General features: G+C 44.3%; 1 protein-coding gene across 2 annotated transcripts; it reads right to left on the reverse strand.

Moving 5' to 3' along the window:
• Positions 1-420: 420 nt before the first annotated feature.
• Top2a (DNA topoisomerase II alpha) lies at positions 421-24,903 on the reverse strand. Of its 2 annotated transcripts, none has more exons than XM_013149630.3 (35): positions 24,736-24,903; positions 23,700-23,855; positions 23,416-23,506; positions 22,728-22,791; positions 21,212-21,357; positions 20,675-20,772; positions 20,254-20,466; positions 19,264-19,437; positions 18,979-19,080; positions 18,733-18,870; positions 17,521-17,659; positions 15,532-15,689; positions 14,672-14,797; positions 14,383-14,493; positions 14,138-14,243; positions 13,940-14,049; positions 13,608-13,700; positions 11,208-11,322; positions 10,991-11,112; positions 9,717-9,865; positions 8,588-8,819; positions 7,785-7,919; positions 7,480-7,680; positions 7,161-7,356; positions 5,920-6,011; positions 5,671-5,835; positions 5,491-5,574; positions 4,386-4,568; positions 3,792-3,882; positions 3,174-3,329; positions 2,607-2,727; positions 2,163-2,206; positions 1,712-1,831; positions 1,226-1,467; positions 421-964 (listed from the first exon to the last, which is right to left on the reverse strand). In XM_013149630.3, exons 1-35 carry the CDS (start codon positions 24,754-24,756, stop codon positions 836-838), a joined length of 4,623 nt encoding a protein of 1,540 aa, XP_013005084.1. In that variant the 5' UTR covers positions 24,757-24,903; the 3' UTR covers positions 421-835. The 2 variants fall into 2 exon arrangements, with proteins under 2 accessions (XP_013005084.1, XP_013005083.1); XM_013149629.3 differs by having other exon boundaries at positions 1,226-1,470.
• Between the last annotated feature and the right edge of the window lie 1,213 nt (positions 24,904-26,116).

Genomic DNA, 26,116 nt, shown 5'->3' on the forward strand with positions numbered 1-26,116 from the left:
TGCACAGCTGTAACCCCAGGATCTGGGATGCTGAGACAGAAAAATCTCAAGTGTGAGTCCCACTGGACAGTTTAATGGTTTGTCTCAAAATAGGTGCTGGAAAAGGGCTGGGGATGCAGTCAGTTTGAAGGCCCTGGGTTTAAACCCCAGGACTGCAAATAAAAACAAAACTATTTTAAATTAAAGGGAGTGTGGAGGTGATGAAGACTTTAGTAGCCACGTAAAAAGTCCCAGGGAAAATATTGATGGCTCTTAGCAGGGCATGGTGGCACAGGACTGCCAGCTCAGAACTCAGGGGGCCGAGCCAGAAGGGTCCCCTGAGTCTGCGGCTAGCCTGGGCTCAGGGTAATGAGCAGCCTGAGGAGGACCTAATGTAAGGAAATGGCTTGGCGCGGGATTTAGGAGAGGGAGAGTGCTCGATGCCATATGTAGAACTTTTTACTTCGGTATAAAATTTCAAAAGTGAGCTAAGACATCGTAAATATTTACAGAAACACTGAGAACATCACTGACAGACATAACGCTGTGGAAAGGCCCGAGTGAGGTTTGCCAGCAGAGGGGCTGCTCAGGGCAGGCAGCTGAGTACTGCCCACCTGCCCTGCTGCGACCGGCTCTGGGCAGCTGCAGCATGTGGGTGACCCCTCCTCGGGCTGTGGTGAGGTCATAAGACACAGTCACGGGGGTTTTCTGTAACCTCTGGGGAGCTGACAGTGCTAGAGCAGTATTTCATTGTTTAAGCGAAATCTCAGCGCGCAGATGGCTGCGGTCTCCCTAGAACCGCCTCTCATGCTGGTATCAAGCTTAGAGGACACAGGGATGGCAACACCCTCACGCCTTAAAACAGCTCGTCCTCATCGGACTCCTCCAGGTACTTTATGGGCTTCCTGGCACGGGCAGACTTCGCCCGCGGGGCCACGGCCGACTGGAGGTCCAGCTGGAAGTCGTCACCTTCTGCCTTGGGTCTCTAAGGAGAGAAGCCAAGCGCTTCGCATGGTGCGGAGGCCACTGCGCCCTGCCAGCAGCTCCAGGTTAACCTGGCGGTGTGGCTGCACTTACGCGGGGAGCTAAGGGGGCGGGAGTCCATGGAGATGCAGAGGGCCCGGATACGGGGCCACTGGTAGACCTGCCTTCCCTTCTGAAGGGCCAGGGGTGCGGCCCTGGGACAGCACCCGGCTCCACCCCAGGGAGCAGCAGGAAGGTAGTGGAGGACAAGGGTGGATCATACCTTGTTCCTGGCCCCTTTGGGAGCCATCTTTGCTAAGCTGGAGTCGGAGTCATCCGAGGAGGAAGAGGGCCTCCTTTTGCAGCGGCTCTTGGTTTTGGGATCAGGTTTTTCAGGGGCTTCAGGGTCCAAGGCTGGGTCCTTTTTGGCCCTCTTGGGCACCGCCCTCTTCTTGTCCCCAGCGGTAGGGGCCCTCTTGGGCACCGCCCTCTTCTTGGCCCCAGTGGTAGGGCTGGAAGACTGACCTGCTGGCCGAACCGGGGACATCAGGGTCCTGCGAGCCCCGCCTGGGTGCTGGGTGCGGCTGACTAGGGGGGACACTGACGGACCAGAGACACTCTGGGGACCCAGGATCCTCTGAGGTGGCCACTGCGGAACTGTGTCTCGGTACAGATCAGATCACTTGCACTGGGGAATGGCTAACTGCAGTCAATAGCAGGAAACTGAGGCAAGGAGCCCCTGGCTCCCCCCCCCCCGGGCCACGATTACCTTTGGTTGCTGTCTTCTTGGTGGTCACGCTGCTTGCAGGCAGCCTGGCAGGGGCATCGTCGGAAGGGCCAGAGGCAGGGAGCCCCCCATCCTCTGAGTCCTCAGGCTCAGGGCCAGCGACTGCAAAGGCAGGAGTGGGGGAGCCATGAGGAGCCACTGGCTGCTGCCCCCCCAGACATCCGGGTAACACCCTCCGTGCAACACCCCCCCCCCACTCTCAGCCCTAGCCCGGGACCTCTTCACTTTCGGGCTATGGCACTGGGCATGGCACCTGCTTAGTGTTAGCATTTGGAAGTGGACCTGTTCCCTCCCGTGCAGGACCACACCTGGTGGCTGCGGCACCCAATGGCTCAGGAGAATGCAGGCCAGGCACCATGGCCCAGGGGAGGCCCATGGGCACCTGGCTGTCCCCTTAAAAGCAGATGCCTTACTGTTTTTGTTAAGTACATACCTGACGCAATGCTTTTCTGTGGCTTTGGTTCTTTTTTAGTAAGTCTAGAAAAAAAACCAACATCCTGACAACCAACTCTTAGTGTCAAAGTCATATTACCTCCTAGTAAAAAGAACCCCAGGAAAACCTGTCCTGATGGGACAGGGACACAGCTCAGCAGCACAGCCTACCTGGCAAGCGCAGGGTGCTGCAGCCAATTCCCAGTACCAAAGGAAAAAAAAAAAAAAGACTCTGGGCGTGGTGGGGCACTCTTTTCACCCCAGCACTTGGGGGCTGAGGCAGGAGAGTCATTGTGAGTTCAAGACCAGCCTGGGCTACAAAGTGAGCTCCAGGCCAGCCTCAACTATACAGCGAGACCCTGTGTCAAAACAACAACAACAACAACAAAAAACCCCCCCCACAAAACAACAACAACAAACACAAATCCACCTTAAAGACACTTACTGTGGGAGGCTCTTGGCCTTCAGAGGACTAGCATCTGATGGAACAAAGTCATCATCATTTTTTTTATCAAAATCTGAGAAATCTTCATCTGAGTCCAAATCCATGGTGAATCTGGTGTTTGCTGTTAAACACACGCATGTATAAGGGCTCAGAGGGCGGTGAAACCACTTATGCACGCACCAACACACCGCTTCATGGATATGTAAGCTTACATCTCATCTCCTAAGAGGTGTTTCCATTTTTCACATATTCAGTATAATTTGCTACTCTTAGAAATAATTTCTATCAAGGCCAGCGTGAGCTACATAGAGAGACCCTGTCTCAAAAACCAATAAACAAATAATTTCTAGCTGGGTGTGGGGGCACAACCTGTGACCTCGGCACTTTGAGAGGCTGAGGCAGGAGCACCGCTGTGAGTTGAGAGCAGCTTGGGCTACAGTGAGCTCGGGGCTGGCCTTATGCATGGAGACTCCGGCTCCACAAAAACACTACCCGGGACCCAGCGCCCTCCAGCCACAGGCTGCTGCGTCCCTCCACGATGCCTAGTGTGCTCTGCGGCTTCCCTACCTGCAGCTCGCCGCTGCTTCACCTCCCGTGACGGGAGGTCAAAATGACCTTCAGAAGTGCTACTCATTTCTGAGTCAGAGTCAGACCAGGGGTTTCTCTTCTTTCCTTTTTTGACAGGCTTAAATGGCAATGTGGTTTGTTTCTTTGCCTTGGTACCTAGAAAGGAGGGAGAAATCAATCCCTGCTCTACAGGGGAGACGGCGATGAAACACCTGAGAGAACACAGCACTTACAAAAGGCCCGGGGCACCGCCGCACACATGGAGCGGCCCGGAGGGGCTGGCCTGGCTGAGGCTCTGGCCCCACACTGAAAGCGCCCTTCCCAGGGCAGCGTGGAGACGGAAAGGGGCAGGAAGAGCCGAGCTGGTGCTGGTGCCCACTCCCGGAGGGGAGCCGAGTGTAGCAGGACCTTCACTCTGAGCCGGGGGCGCCGGAAGCAAGCCCCGAGGCACTGGAGAGCCCCCCCCCTCCCCCCGTGCCACTCCAGCTGTCAGGTCAGTCAGCTCTCACTCGTGGCCCTTCCCCACACCACCCACTGCAGCTCAGCTCAGCTCAGCACAGCGCCACAAACAGTTTCCTCTTTGCTTTCTGTCACACTTGCTTAAAATGCTGTAGGCACCTGGTTCTGTCTTCTGTTTCTTTTCTAACTTTAGTTTCAGGCTATCCATTTCCACACTGTCTTCAGCAGGGGCCCCTTCAGTATTTTCAGTCTAAAAGACAGCAAGACAAAGAAAGAGGTCACCTTCTGCCACCTTATTGGGAATAACAGTTAAATAGACAAACATACATATGGTCAAAAATATAGATACACATGGTCAAGGACTGTTTTCTTCTTGGGTTCTGGTTGAATAGGCCTCTGAACAGGCCTGGCATGGTGGCATATTCCTGTAATCCCAGCCGCTGGAAGGCTGAGGCAGGAAGACTGCTGGGAGTTCAGGGCCAGCCTGGACTACACAACGAGTTCAGGCCAGCCTGCACTGCACAGCAAGATCCTGTCTCATTTAAATAAATAGCTAGCTAGCTAGTGAGCCCTGAATAGAGGTATGTATGTGATTTTTTTTCAAGACAGTTAAACATTAAAAAAAAATCAGATGCTTAAGAAAGTTACTGCTAGATAAAGGATAAATTTCAAACCATAGGATTAAAAATGTCATTTGATTTTAAGTGTACTATGCTTCAAGAATTTAGGTGTAGTGTTTTCAGGAGTATCCACCTTAAGTTTTTTCCTGATTTTCTTTTCTGCCTCTGCTTTCATCTCTGTGGTCACTCGGGGGACGACTCTGATTCCTTGCAGAGAAGGCAGGGTTTCAGCTGCGGGTGCCTTTTTCCCTTTCCCTTTTCCTCCTTTTCCCACAAGTCCCACTTGCTCATCTTGTTTTTCTTTGGCTTCAACAACCTACGAAAGGGTTAGAATTATGAAAGCAAGTTTAGAAGCTACTGAAAGTCTGCAAGAGTAAAGAGCAATAGCTAAACCGACTTAAGCTGGTTCCTCCTAAGCTAAATTTGTGATGCTCTTCTCTAACCAAGCGCATCATCCATGGTGCGTACATTTTTAAGGCACATTGAGCAGTCAGGTGGAGACGGAAGATTGTTTTTCGGTGGAATTCGATTGGTTACTATTTCTGCAGATAAAAAGGGAAATCCTGATCTAAGGATAAAATACGTTGCATATACGTATCTAACCAGTTGATTCCAAGGGACTGGACGTCTATACTGAATGGTGACAATATTAATTTGCACGTTAAATTTAAATCGTTGAGTCAGATTTTTTCCTTATATGTCTTCAGGAGTTTTAGGTAACAAAGGATCTTCTGAAACTTATGTGACTGGCCGGCCCTGACGGTAAAGTGGCTCTGTCTGTCTAGGCAGACTCAGGGCTGAGTGGGTTCACCTCTGCTCACTTATCTTCTAGCTTTTAAAGGGTCCTTGGCTACTTGTTTTTAAAAAGCTGATTCCTGTCTTTGCTTTATTTTGCCAAGCTGAGGCAGGAGGACTGAATGTTTGAAGTCAGCCCAGGTCATTTATACCTTCCTTTCAAAACACAGTATAAAAATAAAACAGGGACCGAAGGCTGAGGACATAGCTCAGAGGCAGAGCACCACTAGGCCAGTCCCCACTACCCAAAAACAAAACAAACTCAGAAGTCTTGGGTAGAGTGGTACTTTCTGGCACTTAATAATCATCCTTTTACATTATTTTGGAATGTATCCTCAGGCTTTCTGTATGCTGTGATAAGTGGTAAGTTTTCGGCCTGGGGGCCCATTGCTGGGACACATAATCCCCGGGGAACCTGGGACGTGGGCGTTACGGCTGCCTACCTCCAGCTCTTCAATGAAAGCAGCCAGGTCTTCCCTCCACAAGTCGGATGGACTCTTTTTCTTTAGTGTGTCCAGCTCTTGCTCCTTTGAAAGATCACCAGAATGCGGGGTCAGTGCGTGCAGAGCAGCGTCGTGGTGCGGTACAGGCCCTCCCCAGCAGCACCCCGCCGCAGTACCTACCTTTTCATCCCTCTGTCGGCACAGCTCGTCCTTCTTTTCCTTGGTCAGGTACCAGAGGGGCATGTCCAGGAGGTAGTTGAAGGTTGGCCCGCTGTCAGCTGCAGGGTCACCCTTTGCGGCCTCCTTTTCGCTGTCGCTTTCTTCATTTTCTTCTTCCTCTGGAACCTAAAGTGTGGGTGAGAATGCGGGATGCACGGGGGAAGTGAAAGGCAAAGGCCACGCCTGCGAGGCGCGTGCCTGGGACCCTACCTTCTGCTGGGCTTCTTTCCAGGCCTTCACAGGGTCGGAGTCATAGCCCCTCTGAATCAGAACCTTAATCAGCTCTTTCTTGGGCTTGTTTTCTATTAAAAAATGTAAACAGAGATAACGGCTTCGTGTAAGATTTCAGGAAACGGGTAAGGTTTTACCACATTAAGTCAAAAAATTAAACTATAATCACACTGGCATACATTTGTAACATCCTGGCTTAGAAAAGCATATTTCCCCTAAATCAGTAACAGAAGTCAATTACAAGGCCTAAGTCAAGTCATAAATGAGGCTGTGATCTAATCAGAACTCTTAAGAGGAATGAAGGGAATTAAAGCCTTTATAGGAAGATATCTGTATCTCCCTCACTTGTGTTTCCTGTCCCATTCATTTCTTGTTTTGTCTTTTCTTTGGAGACAGGGTCTTGTAGGTAGTCCAGGAGCCATCTTGAACTCACGGCGACCCACTTGCCCCGGCCTCGTGAGTGCTGGGGTGCAGGCGCGAGGCCCGCCACCCCGCTCCAGCTTGCTGTATTTCACGTCTGATTGGGCCAATTTTCAGTTCTACCCACCCAAAGATTGAGGCTGTCTTAAGCACAGTCCTCTGCAACACATTCCTTTTCTCTTTGGCTGTGATTTGTCTCTCTCTCTCAGCGTTCAGGGTAGTTAATTTTATTACACATGAGGGACAGTGGGTCACTCGCTACCAGGAGTTCTAGACACCAGGCATTACGGCTGAGGTCTGAAGTGTCCCCCAAGCCTTGCATGTGTGTACAGGTGACCGGATGAGTAGGGCGCCATGGACTAAGGTGTGGTGAGGAGATGGGGTCCAGACGGTGGTGATCACCGGGTGGATGGTCCTGGGAGAGGCATATCTTCACCCGCTTATCCCACCCCACCCCTGCCCTTTTCCTGCCTTAGGATTGTCCTGCCTTTTCCTCTGTGTCAGTTAGTCTTGTCCTGTGGTAAGGTCCTCCAGCTCTGTTTTCCTGTAATCGGCAAGTAAACCCTGATGCATGGTCTGGGGGATGGGGCATGGCACACCTGGTGTGCACAAGGCTCTGGGTTCAGTTTCTGACACAATCTTGGAAAAGCTTTCTCTTTCAAAGTTTAAGTACCTCATCAGATACTAAAGACATTCTTGTATGAGCAGCCAGGTGAGCTGAATAGATTCTGTTCTCCCTCTCACCAAAAATGTTTAATGAAAGATTACATTTTTAGCACACAGAATTATGAAAACATTACCAATGATTATTTTGCCATCTATCTTCTCCAGTATAAAGCGAGCTTGATTGTTCAATTTAGAGGATTCAGCGCCAAGCATTCCTAGGAGCCACTCTTTCCTTAATCCATAGTATTTAAGCCTGAGTTCAAAGAAGTCTCTCAGTATGTCCAGCACTGTGTCGTATTTCTTTAAACAGCCTACGTGGTCAAAGAGCACCTGGAGAGGAGATCAGAGTCGAGTGAGTTTAGTGAGGTCCATGAAAACAGCCACAGATGTCTCCTGAACTTGATACAATCCGTACTGGAATCGGAGCGCACATCTCCACACAGGCAGGCGTACCATGGAGTTGCAGGTGAGGCTGGTCTGGAGTTTGAAGACTTTATGGAGCCCGGCTCTCTCCACCTCTGACAGCTTTTCTTCAGTCATCTTCACAATGAACTTGACGGTAGTGTCTGTGTGGTACTCCCTGTAGTCTGTTATGAGAGGTGGGGTCTTCTCGGTGCCATTCAACATGGGTTCTAGGACTTGCTCTTTGTATGTCTAAAGAGACAGACAGTCTTTCTGTATGGAATCTCAACAGTTAATAGCCATAGTGCAAAAGTCTTCCGAACACAAAATCAACTAAGAAAGCCACAGTTACTTACCTGGGTCCATGTTCTGATGGGAAGCTCTGAGATTTCAATGGTTGTAGAATTCAGAATGGCTACTTCACCATTAATCACATACTGATTTGAAGCCAGTTCTTCAATAGTACCCTTGAAGTTCTTATAACTTGGAAGCTATATTGGCATTTAAAAAAAGAATGGAAAAAAGTGTTTTCTGCTATATGAGCTGTTAGCATATTTAATAGAACTAATTTAATAAAAACTGAATTGATCTTAAAAGTAAATGATATAGCTCAGTGGCAGGCATTTTTTTTTTTAAGAACATAGGGCCAAATAAAAGAAAAACAAACTGAAAAAAAGTTTTCTAAGTATGACCCAAAAGACAGAAATCACAGGTGTTTGTTATGACTTCCACTCATAGGTGGGGTTTTTGGGGTGGCTGCATCACGAGTGTGTGATAACTGAATGGTTTAGGATACTTGGGGTGATGGAGTTATTGAAGAGGGGAGCCCCACGTGGCTGGGGTGGCACCAACCAATGGGCTGCTTGCTGCTTTCTGCCTGTGAGTAGCTGTTTTTCCTCTGCCAAGCCCTCTGCCATGCTGCTGTCATGAAGCAGTGGACGATGGGCAGAAACCTCTAGAAGCAGTGAGTCTCCTGTTAACATCTTTACAAACATTTAAAAGCAAGCCTTTCCTCTTTGCACTTGTGGGTATCAAGTTATTTTGTTTCAGGAACAAGGGGGAAACTGAGACTGTTCAGCACCCTCTCCAGCCACACGGGTTAGGGTTAGGGTTAGTGGATCTGGAGGAAAAGGTTGTCCCTGACACACAGAACAGTTACCATCGGCAGAGGTTCTTCTCCATCCATTAAACGCCTGATGTTATTTACAATTTCCCGCACATCGAAGTTGGGGATCTTGCAGGACCAGCCGGTGCCGATCCCCTCGGCCCCGTTCACCAGCACCATGGGAATGATGGGGATGTACCACTCTGGCTCCACACGCTGGTTGTCATCGTACAAGAAGTTCAGGGTGTGGTCATCTTTCGGTGGAAACAACAACCGAGCCAAAGGGCTGAAGGAAACAACCAAAGGCCAGCATTTTATGCAGTGCAGGAGTACACGTTTATTTTAGTAAGGGGTAGGGCTCTTAGCCTTGAAAGCCAGTTAATGAGGAGTGAACAGCATGCCTGTAGCCCTGGGCCCAGGAACTTTTTTTCCTTCTTGATTTTTAAAGAGGAAAAAAAAAAACAAAACCAAATTTCAAAACATGATAATTAGGGGGTAAAAATGGTCTGCAGACTGCGTATTGTTATCTTTAAATCAGTTACTCAGAGTACAAGACATCTGCGATTAACTGTCCGAATGATGCTGGAGCCCAGGAATTCTGAGACCCGCCTGGGCTACACAATGAGAACCTGCCTGTTAAGGAAAACAAAACATGCTAAGAAAAATCAAAGCCTTTCGGATAGGACTATATTTGAACCCTAACTCCAACCTTGGCTTTTTTTTCCTTTTTCTTCTTTTGGTACTGGAAATTGAACTCAGGACCTTGTACTTAACAGGTGGGCGCTTATGCCGCTGAGCTCTATCTCTGCTCCCTGGGTTTTCATAGATCTAAATTCTACTTCAGGGTTTTCTAACCATTGCACTCTTGGCATTCTGGGCTGGGTAATTCTTTTTTTTGTTTGGCTTTTTTTCTTTGAGACAAGGTCTCATTATGTAGTTCAGGCTGGCCTGGAACTTGTAGGGATCCTCCTGCCTCAGCCTTCAGACTGGTGGGATGACAGGTGTGTACCCCCACGCCAAGTGATGACTCTTTGTTTTGGGGAGCTGACCTGTATCCGGGAGGGTGTTATGGCAGCACCCCTGACCTCTGCACCCTAGATGCCAGTATCTTCTAATGAATTTTGGTCTCACATGCTTCAACACTGGAAATAGCTATCTCACTAGAAACTGAAGGGTGACTCACCTGAGCATTGTGAAGATGTATCGAGGACTAGCAGAATCCTTGCCACCATGCAGCCTGGTGCCAAACTGACCAATGGGTTGCAAGAGGTTCACATTATTGCTGCCCACAAAATTCTGAGCCAAATTGATGATTGTCATCATTAGTGACATCTGCAGGGGGAAAAAGAGTCATTAACCTAAATAACAGGTATCTGTCACAATGGCTAAGCCTCAGTGCAGACATGCAAAGTTCTGTGAGCTTTAGATGTCTATGCTTTCTTTTCCCGTATAAATGGATGGTAAAAGTGGCCCAAGTTCAGGGCTTTTGTCTTTGACTAATCTCTGGTAAATTCCACTGAGCTCTGAAGGCATTTCTTGCTCTGGAAAGTGACACGTTTCCCTGCCTGAGTGACAGCACTGGCTGGCTTCTTTCACCATGCATCCATTCATGCTGCAGCGTGTGCTGAGCCTCTGGCTAAGCCATGGCTAGGCCTGGCAGGCGGGGAACATGTTTTGTACTTTTATTCACCTGGTTGAGAAGGCTACATCCCAAAGTGGTGGGTGGTACCATAAGAATGCAACAAACTTAGCTGGGTAAAATACTTAGCGAGTCCTCACTCTATAGTGATTTAAAGCTGCAAAGTGCACAACCATTGCATTTAAAATTTCCAGAAAACTGTAGGTGATGTTTTGCAGTGGCACTGGGGACTGAACTGAGGACCTGTACTCTGAGCTACCTCTCCATTTCTTTTACTTTGCATTTTGAGGCAAATTCTCACTAAGTCACTAAGGTGACCAGGCGGGGCTGATTTAGGATCCTCCTGACTCAGCCTCCCAGAGTGTTGGGGTTAAAGGTGTCAGCCACCACATTGACTGGCACTGTAGTTCTTAAAAATATTTATTGGCAAAAGTGAACATTTTGGGATGCATCCTCCTAGGCATTTTTCATTAAATATTCTGCCTTTTTCCCCACTAGCAGTAGAAAAATGCACATTGTGCAGGGTTAGTGTAGCTTTATTTATGTCACTGGTTCTATACACATACGCATTACAACTTACCCCAAATCAACACCACTCAATATGAATACAGACCCAAATATGAGTATCCTTGTAGGAATAATCTTTCTAAGATGAAGTGTTGCAGTTTGATATAACTTACAATAAACTGCTCTCTACGGAAGCTTTTGCTTACTACGCCTGTACTACCATGGCTTCTGCTTGCACCAGATGTGCCTGGACAGTGTCTCTGCAGCTCTTTGGCTACCCAGCGCTTCTGAAAACACTGCAGCCATCTCACCTCGCCATGATGGTAAGAGGACATTTCTGCCACTGACCCAGCTAACTGGGCAACCTTCACCTCTCGCTTGTCATTCCGCTTGAAACAAGTAAACAAAACCTTTCTCTGCCCTGGTTTCAAACCTTTAAAATGAAAGGAGAGAGTCAGTAATCTTAATTTAACTATGTCTGATCATCAGTTTCCATGTCATAAAACACAGTAACAAACTGGAACTCACCATCCACCATAGATGGGATAGATCTCTCGTTATCAGAATTTGAGAACAGGATAAGTTCCTTGTTGATGAAGTCATTATATGTCAGGTAAGTGGTAGTTTGCCCGTACAAATAATCCTGAGGGAACCAAAGATATTACATGATTTGGTTTAAAATTAACTACTGGTCTTAAAAATGCTGAGCAGTCAGGTGTGGTGGTGCACACCTGTAATCCTAACACTCAGGAGGCTGAGGCAGCAGGACTGCTTTGAGTTCAAAACCAGCCTGTGCTACATAGTGAGTTCAAGACCAGCCAGAACTATATAGTGAGACCCTGTCTCAAAAAACCAAAAATTATCTTTTTCATTTTTATTGGTACCAGGGATCGAACTCAAAACCGCCTGCTTGCAAGGCAGGTGCTTATGCCGCTGAGCTAAATCCCCAGCCCCCAAAATGAAAAAGACAAAAAAAAAAAAAAAAAAAAAACCACCAAAAATTAAAAAACAAAAAAACAAGCCCCAGAAAACCAAAAACAATGCTGAGGATGAAAATAAAGCTAATTTCTTACAATTATCATTGCTTTTTTAAAATTTTATTTTATGAGAAAAATGAAATTTCATAAAAATAAGAAGGTAGCAGTGGTTAATATGTTGTAATCATTATCTTCAAAGCAGTTCTGCAGAGTACAGACCCAAAAAAGATTCTCTTACAAGGAAGAAACAGATAATAGCAGAAAACCTTCTTTTAAGTTTTTTTGTTTTGTTTTTTGAGATAAGGTTCCCCTATATAATGCAGGCTGGGCTTGAGTGCACTATGTGGTTAGCCAAAGCTGGCCTCACACTCATGGCAATCTTTCTGTTTCAGCCTCCCAAGTGCTTAAATTATAGGCATGTGCTACCACGCTTGGCAAAATTTTCTTTTCAGCAAATACAACTATCATTTCGATGATCCTTACATTCCTCACAAATATAATCAGGCAGAAATTTTTATTTTTTTACCAGGGATCGAACTCGCGACCTCACACTTGCCAAGCAGGAGCTTATGCCGTCGAGCTAAATACCTGGCAATATATTTTATGTTTTCAAGACAAAGGAAACTTAATTGCTGCAGTTAGAAAAATGGTGTATTGTCTTTATAATTTTTTTCAGGTCCAATACACTTATGCAGTAGTGCAAACAAAAATATAAACACTTATACATCACTTAAGAATAGGGGTAAGTTCTGAGAAGTGCAGTACTAGCAATTTGGTCATGTGACTATCATAATGCAAATTTACACAAGCCCTAAATGCACACACATACACTTACTCCTGTGTTTTACAATAGGAATCGAACTCAGGACCTTGTGCTTGCCAGGCAGGTGCTGTGCTGCTGAGCTGTATGTATCTCTAGCCTCCCATGTTACATGTGATATATATATACTTTTTAAAATTAGTTTTTTGGGGCTGGGGATTTAGCTTAGCGGCCTAAGCACCTGCCTTGTAAGCAGGCAGTCCTGAGTTCAATCCCCGGTACTGATAAAAAGGAAAAAGCCAAAAATAAATAAATAAATAAAATCAGTTTTTTCCGTTCGTTTTTTGGAGACAGGATCTTGCTCTGTATTTCAAGCTGGCGTTGAACTCACTATGTAGCCCAGGCTGGTCTTAAACTCATGGTAATCCTACTGCCTCAGCTGCCCAAATGCTGGGATTATAGCTGTGTGTCACTGTGTCCAGTATTTTAAATGCTGTAAGTTACTGCTTCTAGGACCATGAAAACAATCACGATGACATTACATCAAGAATGAGAAATAGGGGGCTGGGGATTTAGCTCAGTGGCATAAGCGCCTGCCTTGCAAGCAGGCAGTCGTGAGTTCGATCCCTGGTACCGATAAAAAGGAAAAAGAAAAAAGAATGAGAAATAATGTCATTAAGAGTCTTGGTAGACATTAGATGTGGGAGATTACTGCTAGCATAGAAATGTAATGTTTTCCAATAGTTTTAAGCGCAAGGTCATGAATTTGAGTCCTGGTACCAAAAAAAGAAAAAAAAAAAAAAAAAAAGACTAGGAGAACAGTTGCTTTGTTCACACCAGAATCATCACACAGGAGTAATCCTTGCCCTAACTTTATACTTGGTCGCTAGGTGATTTTTCCCCTTCACCATAACTTTATAGGAACAATATTGCATATGTGATGGAGCATGAAGATAACACAATTATATAGTGTGTGACTGTAGGGGTTTTTTTTTGGGTAATATTGGGGATTAAACCTAGGGAACTAGTGCATGCCAGCTAAATGCTCTGCCCCTGGACTATGTCCCCAGCCCCAAAGTTATTTATTACATTAAATTTCTTACTGAAATAACTACTTAGTTTAATTTGCTGTAACATAAATCCTATGTTAATGAAATAGCACATTTTGTGGGAAACATTTGAAATTTTTACCTCAGGAAGACCAAGTAACTTCCGTTGTCTTCTGTCTTCCATGAAATGAGTTAACCACTCCTTTCGATCATCTATCTGCTTTTTGCTAAAGGCCTAGAAATCAGGAGATGAAAAAGATGTGTCTGGTACTAACAGGTTCCAGAATATTTCTTCTATAAAAAAAAAAAACAAAATTCTTTTTTCCTAAAATATCTGGGTTTTTTCTAAAGTGATATATTTACTAGAAACTCTGTGTTTGATGAAAAACATGTAAAAATCCAAATGTTTCAATTGGTAAGCTAAAGCAGTGATTTCAAAAATTAGAATATCTCCAGAACACAAATCAAACTCACCAAGCTAATGGCAGCATCATCTTCGGGCCCAGAATATTTGAATTGGATTCGATGTTTTTTCATATCTGCAAAGTATTCCTTGGCTTCTTTTGATGTGCTGGTGCCCAAACCTGCAAACCCAAGAATACCAAGTCACCCATGGGGCCTTGTACAGGGATACATAAATTTGAGACCTTCCACACGGGTTTTATTACAAACCTTTGTAATACTTGACTTTCCATTTTTTATGATTTGGAGTAGAACTCTTCCATTCTTCAAATTCAGGAAGGCTGTAGAAGGCCAGTTCTTGCTTATTTTTAGACACCTGTGATAAAGAACATTGCTGTACCTTTGCATGTTGGGGTTTCCTGCCCGCCACCACACATTGTGGGAATATATTTATAGGCAGGTTTGTGGAGCAGGCGCTTAGAAAATTTATCTTTGTGTCTTATAAATTGATATACCTTCACAATGGGAGTGATAAATTCCTCCAGAAAACGATGTTGCAGAAGAGAGGGCCAGTTGTGATGGATAAAATTAATCAGCAAGCCTTTGATATGGGAACCATCTTGATCCTAAAAAATATTTGAAAAGGCATAAAAGCATAAAACAATTGTTAGAAATCTTAAAAAGCTATGACTGGAGTTCACAAGTTTTTTTAACAGAAGAACTAATATAAAACAACAAAAGCAGTAAGAACAATAAATGCTTAATCTACTTCAGTGGCCTAAAATATTTCCTAATAAGTCTGACCTGATCAGTCATAATCATTATTTTTCCATAACGAAGAGTCTTCAGTGAATCTTCATCTGCATAGTTTTTCTTATATTGAAGACCCACAATCTTGATGATGTTATTAATTTCAGCATTTTCCATGATCTACAATGAACACAAACCAAAAAGAGTAATGTTCTGTCTATAAATGTGGCAAAAATACAGAAGAATAATGGATATTGGCATGTACTGGCTGGGGTTTCCTGAATTCTAGGATTCTGAATTATTAGTCTGTCATCTTTCTTTTTTTTTTTTTTTTTTCCATGGTTCTGGGAATTGAATACAGGTCCTATTACCTTTTTTTTTCCATACCACGAATCTCACTGAGGACTTTGCACTTTCCAGGCAGGCACTATACACTGAGCCACATTCCCAGCCTGTTGGGTTTACTTTTTTTTTTTTTTTAAATCAGTCGGTACTGGGGATCAAACTCATGACTGCACGCTTGTAAGGCAGGTGCTTATACTGCTGAGCTAAATCCCTAGCTCCTACAGGTCCTATTACTAATCTACAATCCCAGCCCTTCTACCAAATCAAGGCAAAGGCTTGTTAAGTTTCTCAGGCTGGACCTGAACTTGTGATCCCTCCTGAACAGCTGGGATTACAGGAGCACATTACCACATCTGTCCATGTGAATTTCAGGAAGGCTGAAAGGTTGTTTACAATCTGTTACCACAGCACATGCCCTAACAGTTTAAGTCACACATGTTCAGCACGATTCCTTAAAATAACAACAACCTGTCTAAGATATATTTCAGAATACCCAATGAGGAAGTGAAATACAAGCATGAAGCCTACATCAAGCTAGACTTAAGATTCTAGCTGGGCTTCAGTCCCACCTGCTTATGAGACGCTTCCCGGACATTGAGCATTTTTCCTCTAAGAGGGAAAACCCCGTATTTGTCTCGTCCAACCACGCCAAGGCCTGAAACAGCCAAAGTTTTGGCTGAGTCCCCCTCAGTCAGAATAAGCGTGCACTCTGTGGAATTTCGGCTTCCTGAAACAAAAACACACTAGTTTTATTACATTTACTTCATTACCTTGAATGTACTAATTCAGACAATGCTGTTAATAGCCCTGAGATAAAACACAATTTAGGAATAAAATGGAGCCAATGCGATACACACTTTAAAGTTCACAGTAAAGAAAAACTACAGTAGCCTTCCTTATTCCTGGCTCTACTTTCCATAGTTTCATGGTCCAAAAAATATTAAATGGAAAATTCCAGAAATAAACAGTTCATAAATTTAAAATTGTGCAATGTTCTGCGTAGTGTGATGAAACTTCATAAGGCCCCACCAGGCCAGAAATCATTACTTTGTTAGCTGTGTCCACACTACATGTGCTCTCTGTTAGCAAGTTAGCAGCTGTCAGGGTTATCAGACTGATCGTGTCAGCCTAGGGCTCGGACTCAAATAACTTTTCTGTAGTAGTCAAACACTGTATTGCAATGCCTTACCTGCCTCTGTTAGGGAGTGCATAAGTGCCTGAGTACCTCACATCATAAGAGTGGTGAGCATGGTACAAGTGCGGTCCAAATATACAGTGAATATATGAATTAGAAGTTATTACAGCAAAGATATATTGCCATTAATTTCTTTCAAAATACTCCCCCCTCCACACACTTTGAACACACTTATCCCATCATTCCTGCCACTTCTGAAGCAGCTCTGCAAGTCTTTGATCCTGTCTTTTTTCTGTGTTTCCTTTTTTTGAGACAGGGTCTCGCTATGCAGTTCAGGATGGCCTTGAGCTTATTTCGTAGCCCAGGCTGATCTCAAACTCACAACAATCCTCCTGCCTCAGCCTCCCGAGTGCTAGGATGACAGATATGTGCTACCACATCCGGCTCGAACCTATCTTTAGGACCAAGGCTGTGGATGCTGTTGTTGAGTGCTGTCCAACAGAAAGGCAGCCTCATAAATGTATGTGAGTGGCCTCAGCCACCAAATCCACCAGATCTGGCATGGTGCTACTGCTGGCTCTTTCCCAAAATCAAAATGACCATAAACACCAACCATGGTGAACTGACTCAGGGCATCAAAGCAGCCACAAGAGCACAACTAAGGACATTCATAAAACAGGACTTCTAGAACTCCTTCAAAAAGTGGAAGAGCCAGTGTGGTGGTGTACACCTGTATTCCTTGAGAAGCTGAGGCAGGAAGATGGCCATAAGTCTAAGGCCAGCCTGGGCTATTCAGTCAGTTCAAGGCCAGCCAGAACTACAAAGCAAGAAAGAAAAGAAATTAGCAAGAATGATAGCTATTTCTGAAGCAAGGAGCAGTATCTGAAAGGCTATTACTGGCAGTCTTTTATCAATTGTCTTAGAACGTATGGTAAAAGTTGTTCTGTTAGTTATTGCTGTTAACTTCTCACTGTGCTCTTATCACACGCGTGTACGTCTAGGAGGAACACAGCACATACAATCATGCTGGTACTGGTGCCACTCAGTTTCAGGTACCTACTGGGAGTCTTAGACTATACCCTCTGCACACAGGGAAGAAACTGCATCAGTTTCTTAGATTAACACCGCACAGTACTAAACACTACTGCTACATACTCATCTCATCAAATTATATAGAAAATACTTTTTATGCAATACATCACTCTATGTAAATACTCTTACTTTATATCACAAATGTTATCTCCACATCATTTATAATGGCCCCAAATTGGAAGTGATTTAAATGTTTAACAACAGAGATTTTATTATTGTTAGCAAAGTTATTGTATCGAATATTAAACATCAAGAGAGAAATATGTATGGTATGCTTTAACAAGACAACTGATGCACAAAATTTAGTTTGGAAGCGCTGTTAAATACGTGCCTGCATCATTGGCATCGTCCAGCTTGGGGATTCCCTTGATTTTGTTATGCTTGACTGCTGAACACTTCTTGTTTAACTGGACCTGGGCCTTAAACTTCACCCAATTCAGTATGCTTTCCACAATGCCACAGCCAATTGCCTGAAAACAAGATTCATATGAGGAGAGAAGGATTCTGTCACATATCTAGAATAGAAATAAACCTCCAGGAAAATAAAAATAATTCAAAGATTGCAAAACAGAACACTAATCTCTGGGTCTTCCTGTCTTATCACCAGGCAGGGGGCTGACTGTTTTTGGTTCATTCAATAAACACTTACTATGTTCGTATTGATGCTGTGCTAGGGGCTGAGTACTTGTTAGGAGCACAACAGTTAAAACAAACTAGACAAGGTCCTTATCCTCAGGCAGCTTCAAGTGGAAAGGAGAAGTAAAGGCAGAAATTACAAGTATGATGAGTCATGATTAAATAGTAACAAGGGGAGTGCAATGTTATGCTGGAACTGGCTTAGCTGGGAGATGGGTAAACAAAAGTTTCCTGAGGAAACGGAGTTCAGACTTATCCTAAGTGAAAGCCACTGAAAGATTTCAGGTCAGAGACACAAATGTATGCCTTAACACAAAAAGGTTGCACAAGACCATTGCAAAGGCAGGGCTGCCGCAACGCGAAGGTTAAGAACCTATTACAGGGACTGGGGACATAGCTCAGCGGCATAGCACCTGCAAGTGTGAGGTCATGAGTTTGATCCTTGGTACAACAAAACAAAAAACCCAAAAAAACAAAACACCAAGAAAAAAAAAAAAAAAAGAACCTGTAGCAATCCAGAAAAGAGAAAAATGGAGGGAGGTTACTGAGGTATACAAGAAATGACTCTTATGTTAGATAAAGAGCTCCCACCTTTACTGTTTACCCAACCCAGTAGTTGGGTGTGGTTTTTTTTTTTTTTTCAACTAAGATAGGAAACAGTTTGTTGGGGAATGTGAGTCATGAGTATGGAGGTAACTAATTCAATTTGTATCTACTTGGAAAAATACAGGCATATTGATGGGCTAAAAAGGCCTCAATGGCAGTAAAAAGCTATTTTTTTAACTTCCTTTTTAGATTGGGAAAACTGGAAGTATAGTGTGGGAGGAAATCTATTTCTGTAGAGCTAAGAAGGGCAATGGAAAATAAAGTCAGGTACTTCTCTTTTTCTTCCCCTTGAAGTACTCACAGCTTTGATGAATTTTTCACTTAATTGGCATGTGGATCCAAAGCTCTTGACTTGTAAAGTCATGTTTTCTTTTGTCTGAGAGTCGAAGGTTGGGTTTTCAATTAAGGCATTCACAAAAATCCACATGTGATTCTTCACCTGCAATAGGAGTTGTTGCTATAGTCACTGAAGTATCTTTCACGCTTCGCTTAGTCTTCCCTCCTTCTGCCTTGATCTCAGGCAAAGCGCAGGGCTAACATGCCATACCTGATGTGCTTTCACGGCAATGCCACCCTTGTTCTTCTTCTTCACTACATCCATGAGTTTGGTCACAATCTGATCAGCTACGTAGTCAACATGTCTGCCACCCTAAGGAGAAAGAGTAACTGTCAGCCTCGGATTTCCCACAATTACGATAATAACCAAGTACTTAAAGATGTATTTAACTTCTTTACGCCAGGTAGCCCAGTGTTTGTCTACTGTGTGTATTTTTTTTTTTTTTTTTTTTTTTACTGTGTGTATTAAAAACACTAAGAATACTTGAAAAGTTACCTTGGAGGTAGCAATGCTATTGACGAAGCTGATCTGCTGGAAGCCCTTCTCACTCATGGTGAGGCACACCTCCCATCGCTGGTTTACTTGTTCATGTATCACTTTCAGTGGGTTGCCAGTTTCATCTAACTTATCCTTTAAATACATATCCACGTAGCTACGGAATCCTGTTACCTGTCAGGAATTAGACGTAATGATAGGTTAAAAGCTACAAAAAGTAGAGCTGTGATAGACTTTGAGGGCTTTTCAAAACTAATGAAATGATGTTCACCAATGGGCTAAGAAAATGGTGGCTGAAGAAGGGTTTAAGACCCTTGCTTGCTTGCTTTTGCTGCCTTCCGCTTGTTCTCCTCTGCCAAGCCACCAGCGCTGGAGCAATCATGAACTGAAACCTCTATAAATTTTGAGCTAAATAAACCTTTCCCCTTGTCTTTGTTTTTTCTCAGTGCTGAGACAAAATACCTGATACTCAGCATTAAAGAAGGAAAGGTTTATTTAGTTCAGTTTGTGGAAGTTTCAGACCATAATCAGCTTCGCTCCAAGGCAGGGCAGTGTGGCAGCAGTTCACTGTGGCAGACAGCAAAAGCAACAAGAGCCTAAAGGGGAGGAAAGAGAATCAACACTTTCCCTCCCTTATGGTGCAGGCTACTTGCCCCAGGGTGAGTGTAGCACTCACACTCATAATCCCAGCTCTGGACCATCAATCAGTCACAAACTCTAGGAGTCCACCCCACAACTGCATGTGACTTTGGAGGGACATCCAGACCCAAACCATAACATCCCTTTAAAAAAAAAAGGGAGATAAGAGTGTTTCTTTGAGAAAGAAATTCCTTCTGAGTTTAAAATGATCTGGCTAAAAAATGTACTCAATTCTTTTTTTAGAAACTTATCTGGAGAAATGAAAAGGAAAATACTGGGAGGGAAAAAATCAGTTTTGCATTTGACAATGATCACAAATTTTCTTGTGTCTTTAGCCAGAGAAATACTCACCGGCAACTTATTTCCATTGAGAAAGACTTTGACATCTTTAGTGGAGCCGGCAATATCATATGCTCTCCTCACCATCAGGGCAACAATATCTTTGTCCAGGCGTTCCATTTTAAACTTAGACAAATCAGGCTGGAAGGTGATGCAGGTATAATCTTCCCCACTAAAGGGCTTGAGCTCCATCTCACCAGCTCTCCCCATGTTATCCATCCATGTCTGTGGAAGGAGAGAATAGAAAACATGAAACACACAGCTCATTTCATGAATGAGAACTAAACGCATTAGTCCTGAAAAGTAACCCAGTATATAGCAAGAGTAACGTTCCACAATTTAATAACTTGTGTTAAATTAAACCCACCATTAATGTCATTATAATGGCTCTACTACAATTTATAATCAAGACACAGGAGACTCATTTACTTGCCTGTTTGAACATTTTCTTGTAATCTTTACTGGCTGTTTCGACAGTGAATCTGGTACTGAATATGTTACACAGTTTGGCTCCATAGCCATTTCGTCCACCTGGACAAACAAATATAAAACAGCTTTATTATAATTTCATTGACAGCTTTATTTTTTAATCATGGTAAAGCCAATTCAATTATAGAGGTTATTCTCATATTTACAACCCTCAGGCCAGATATTTATTTACTGGGACAGGGTCTCACTATGCAATTCAGGCTGGCCTTGAACTCACTATGTAGCCCAGGCTGGGTTCCAACTTGCAGTGATCCTTCTGCCTCAGCCTCCCATGTGCTAGGACTACAGGTGTGTGCCACCATGCTAGGCTGCAGATAGGCACTTAATATGGGTCTTTCTTTTTGTACTGGGGATTGAACTCATGACCTCATGCTTGCCAGGCGGGCACTTACACTGCTGAGATAAATCCCTGGCCCAGACAGTCATTTAAAAGATGCGTATTTTCAGTTCTTAGTATGTTCATTTCCCTTCAGTACTATACCTGTTACCTTCCTTTCATCATCGTCATAGTTACTAGATGTTAAGAGCTGACCAAATATGAGAGCGGGGACATACACCTTCTCGACTTTGTGCTCCACAACAGGAATTCCTTTTCCATTATTCCATACACTAATTAAGTTGTTTTCTCTAAGAAGAAAAGATTGGGAATTCTATTATAAAACACCTGGTAAACTAATGTTTAATATTAAACAACACTCAAATGCTATTATTTCTAAACAATATAAACTTTCCAGTTTCAATTTCATTATGATTTTTTTCAGATATACCACCTGAAATTGAGCATGAGTAATGTTTCCCACTACGCTTAGTTCCTAATATGCCTGAAAGAGGAGCTGGGGGTGGGGTGGGGGAAACCTTTTCCAACACCTGTGTAGATACAGATAATGTTGAAAAAATATGAAATTTTAAAATGTTGGGATAAACAAAGGGAAATGATTGTGCCTAGTGGAAAAATATTGTTACAATACTTTTAAGGGAACCATTTGTATGTTTTTAGTTCCCTTAGCTTCTCACCTAACAAAGCACATTGTAAAACAGATATAAATATATCCATTATAAATTTCCCTGCTAATAAAAATGCTAAAAACTCACTTGGATACACTGTTTATAGTTATTTTAGTTAACTCTCAGAAGATACACTTTTGGTACTCCGGGTACCACTAAACTATCTCCTTGGCCCATTTTATTTTGAGACAGGATCCTAGGGCCGGGGGTTTAGCTCAGTGGGGTAAGTGCCTGCTTGGCAAACTCGAGGTCATGAGATTGATCCCTAGCACCAAAAGAAAAGCCAGGGTTTGGGAGACAGGGTCTTCTGCAGTCACTAAATTGCCCAGGCTAGGCTGGAACTTTTGATTTTCCTGCTGAAGCCTCTTAAGAGTTCTGGGAGTACAGATGTATGCCACCACATCCACTATGCTATGGTTTTTACTCCAAACAGAACTTAGTATCACCTATAAAAAGACTAATTAAAGATTATGCTATCAAGCCTGGAGGAGCATTCAAGTATGTCATCATTAACATGCTCCCCAAAGAGCCTCTAATATAGTTTATGTGCCAACTAGCCAGACCAATGGGGAAAGAAACAAGTGCCCGGACCACCCACAAAATAACATCATTTAAAAACCTGCCATTTAGCTCAAATTGTTCTCTACCACCACCTGCTGGTTTGTTGTTTGAATGCACTATGAGAAAAAGTTAAAAGCTCCAATCTCCAGAATGCTTGTAGAAATCTGGAAATGCTAGCTGAAATACGCAAAAATTAAGTATTAGAATACCTGAATTACTTGGAAATAATTCAGAAAAAATATAGATGCAGCGTATATGGGAAAATGCTAACTGTTGATCTAGGTAGTGTCCATCGCTGTTCATTTTAGCATTTTGCCTTTCTGTACCTCTGCAAACCTTCACTGTAAAAATGTCAAATTTCACTAGTACTCAGAGTAAACGCAACTGACAATAACAATGATCTCTAACAAAAAACTAGGCAAGAGACATACGGGTCAATTGTGACTCTAATACAAGACATTTTTGGATCTCTCTGTTTGTTGTCCGCAGCATTAACTGGAAGAAAAGAAAATACACATTAGTTTTTAAAACATTCTTTAAGAGAAAAAAAATTCCAAATAACAAAGGATTAACAAGCTTTGCTCTTTTCACTTGTGTTTGGACCCAGAGCCTGAGCAAGCACTCTACCACTGAGCCCCATTTCCTGCTCCCGTATTTTTCTTCTGTTTGCTATTGGGGACCTTTGCATGGTGTCACATCTCTAGCTCTTTTTATTTTGAGACAGGAAAATTCCTAGGTTGACCAACTGGGCTTGAATTTATAATCCTCCTATCTCAACCTCCCAGACTGCTACAATTACAGGTATGCAGTAGTGTGCAAAGCCCTACAGTAGTAGTGTGTGTGTGTTCCACTGCTAGGGATTGAACCCAGAATTTCACACATGCTATGGAAGTAGTTTACCATGGAGCTACATTCGCGACCTCTTCTCAGTAGCAATTTTTAAAAAGTGATTTTTGTTCATAGGATGCTTTTAGGGAAAAACTCAACTTCTGGAAGTTTAGTAGACTGCCTTTTGCCAGCTGATTGTTTGTAGTCACTGACTACAGAGGTTTTGGGAGGAATGATACTTATGAAGGACTTGACTCACAGACTTTTTATTATGTGAAAGAATTCACTCACCTAGAATCTCATCAAAGATTTTGTACAAACCAGGAACGAAAGTGATTTCTCTGTAGTTAATGCCAATATCTTCATCATAAACCCACATTTGCTACAAAGAAGGTAAAGAAATATTTGTCATAATTACTGTAAAGTCTTCTAGATTAAGTACCACGTAAAAATATATATGCATTCGAATGATAGGCCAGTTCCAGTGACTCTCAGTACAAGAGTTACAGAAAATTAATCTGAAAAATTAACAGATTTCAATCATTATGGAACTGCATTTAATTATCTGGTTTTACCTGGGTCAGTAATTCCACAGACCCAATGTAAGTGTCTGGGCGGAGCAATATATGTTCCAACTGCGTTTTCTTTTGATAGATTCTTTCGATAGACAGTCTTTTCTTGGCATCTTCATTTTTCTTAATTTTGTTCATTTGCATATGTTCATTGACAGGCTAGCCGTGGTGGGGGAGGAAAAGATTTTTAAATAAGTTTATCGGAAGTATTAACAATATGCTTCAGCATGTTACACCACACACTGCCATCTGCCAGTGGAAAGCGACGGCTCTCGGCACAGGTGACAATTTAGGTCCCCAGAAACAGGTTCCTGGGTGTCCTTTTAAGAGGTACTGTGTGTCCCCGTGGGTGCCTGACACAGAAACTGGCTCCTTGAATAGATTTTTTTTTCTTTCGGTTCTTTTTGAGACCGCGTCTCTTTATACAGTTCAGGCTGGCCTTGAGCTCACTTTGTAGCCCAGGTTGGTCTCGAACTCGCAACGATCCTCCTGCCTCAGCCTCCTGAGTGCCTCGAGCAGTTTTCTGTGTTTGCTGAGGACACATCTAACTCCTCCCCTCTGCCTCACAGGGGGTTCCCGAGGAGCCCGCGGTGCCCCTGCGCCCAACGGGGACCCCCCCACCCAGGGTGGCAACTGGGGACACGGTCACCCCAGCCCTGTGCCCGCCAGGTCCCCACCACCACCTAATGGGACTACAGAGAAGCCGCTGGGGACGCTGTAACCCCAACTCTTGTGCCCTCGACGTCCTGCGCCTAACAGAGACTCCGGGAAGGCAGTTGGGGACTCTTGTCACCCCGCCCCCGGCCACCACGCAGTTCGGGTCACAGGAAGGACATTCTCGAGCCCCGGGCTGCCAGCGCCTCTCCGGGGACCCAGACCAATACCGGGACGGACCCCGCGACTCCGGAGACACGCTGCGACCCCCGGGAAATCAGTGTGACCTGGCCGCGGCCCCTGAGCCTCAGCCCTCTGGAACTGCCGAACCAGGCCGGGATGCGCTCAGCCCTCGCCGCCACCCGCCCCCTCCCGCGAACTGTACCTGCAGTGGTGACACCTCCATGGTGACGGTCGTGAAGACGCTCGAGGATCCCAAAGGCGACTAAACCGGTGGGAGCCACGAGACGTGAGCAGGTGGAGCCGCTTCTCCACAGCAGCGTGTCGGTTAGGAGAGTTCCCCGCGATTTCTTTGAGTCGGCCGCAAGCCCGCCCAAATCATATTAACCAATCACCGACTAGCTCCATATAGAAGAACCAATCGTAGCTGGTCTTTTATCTCCACCAACGAACGTGAAATAGGTCTCCCCGAATGAGCCAATGATGTGAGAGAGGCGGGACTAGCGAGAATTTCAAAACACACCAATCGCAATCGAAGAGGAGAGACTGACGTAGAAACTGGCCAACGAGGAGGGTTTATTTTCTTCCGGGGGAGCGCCGGGAAGAGACTGTGTATTGTAAACTGTGTGGAAAAAGCAAAGGACATCTCTGAGGTGTGTGAGACCCGAGCGAAAAGAAGGAAAGAAAGCTCATTATTCTTCCTTGTAAATGTGGCTTTAAACATCTGTCCCAACCCCCCTCCCTCGGCATTTATTTTCATACACAGCGTCCCCCCACCGTTGTGAGTTTTTGCGGTGAGCGGGCGTGGAGAGGACATTCGAACCCCCAGCAGCCCAGCAGTTCGGGGATCCAGACCGAGCGTTTCTGCCTCGGATTCCAGAGCCGGGGGCCACGTCCCCGTCCTGCATGTCGCCCCTGAGATCCGCCAAGGTGGCACCAAGGACTGACGTCTCAGGGTCCGACTGGAGATAGGCGGTGATGATGTGTGCTTTCCTGGCAGCTCCCGATGCAAATAAATGAATAAATAAATAGCCATCACCTTGCAAGAAGCCAGAAAGAGCAGCGCCTTTGAGTGATTGCTAATCCCGCCTGAATCACTTCCATCCATTTGATGCTTCCTAGGTTGCTGCTTGGTTTGGGGGGCATTTCTATCTTTTCTCTTCCTCTTTTTATTTATTTTTTTTTTGAGACAATAGCAGTACAGTTTTATTTTTTGTTTAATTTTGTTTTGAGACAAGAGTCTCACTGTGTACTCCAGACTGGCTTTGAACTTGCTGTGTAGCCCAGGCTGGCTTGGAACTCCCCATTCTCCTCCCTTAGTCTTCAGAGCGCTGGGATCACAGGTGTGTCTTGTAATCCACAACCCCCCCCCACCCCGAGTTTAAAAAATGAAGTAAAAACATATTTTAAAAAGCAGCGCTGGTTTATTTTACCCTGGGCCCAGGAACACGGTGCAGTAGGAGATTGCAAAAGCTGTGTGTCTGTGTCTTTCTTCTACACTTGCCACCTTTAAGTACATGTCACAATTTACAAAGTAAGAGGGGTCCTGGGCATGGGTCAGGAAAACTGTTAATGATAAGACCTTT

Source organism: Cavia porcellus, unplaced genomic scaffold (genome assembly GCF_034190915.1).
Source record: "Cavia porcellus strain 051 isolate PalLab524CR breed Dunkin Hartley unplaced genomic scaffold, mCavPor4.1 scaffold_6, whole genome shotgun sequence".
NCBI classification, from domain to species: Eukaryota; Metazoa; Chordata; class Mammalia; order Rodentia; family Caviidae; genus Cavia; species Cavia porcellus.

What these genes read in the sequence shown, in the direction of transcription:
- Top2a (XM_013149629.3), bottom strand. Translation starts at nt 24,756, where the DNA reads ATGGAGGTGTCACCACTGCAG. An exon ending in ATGATGCTGCCATTAGCTTG is followed by an intron (nt 13,701 to 13,939) that starts GTGAGTTTGATT and finishes CCTGATTTCTAG; the next exon opens with GCCTTTAGCAAAAAGCAGAT. An exon ending in ACAGAAAAGCATTGCGTCAG is followed by an intron (nt 1,832 to 2,162) that starts GTATGTACTTAA and finishes CTGCCTTTGCAG; the next exon opens with TCGCTGGCCCTGAGCCTGAG.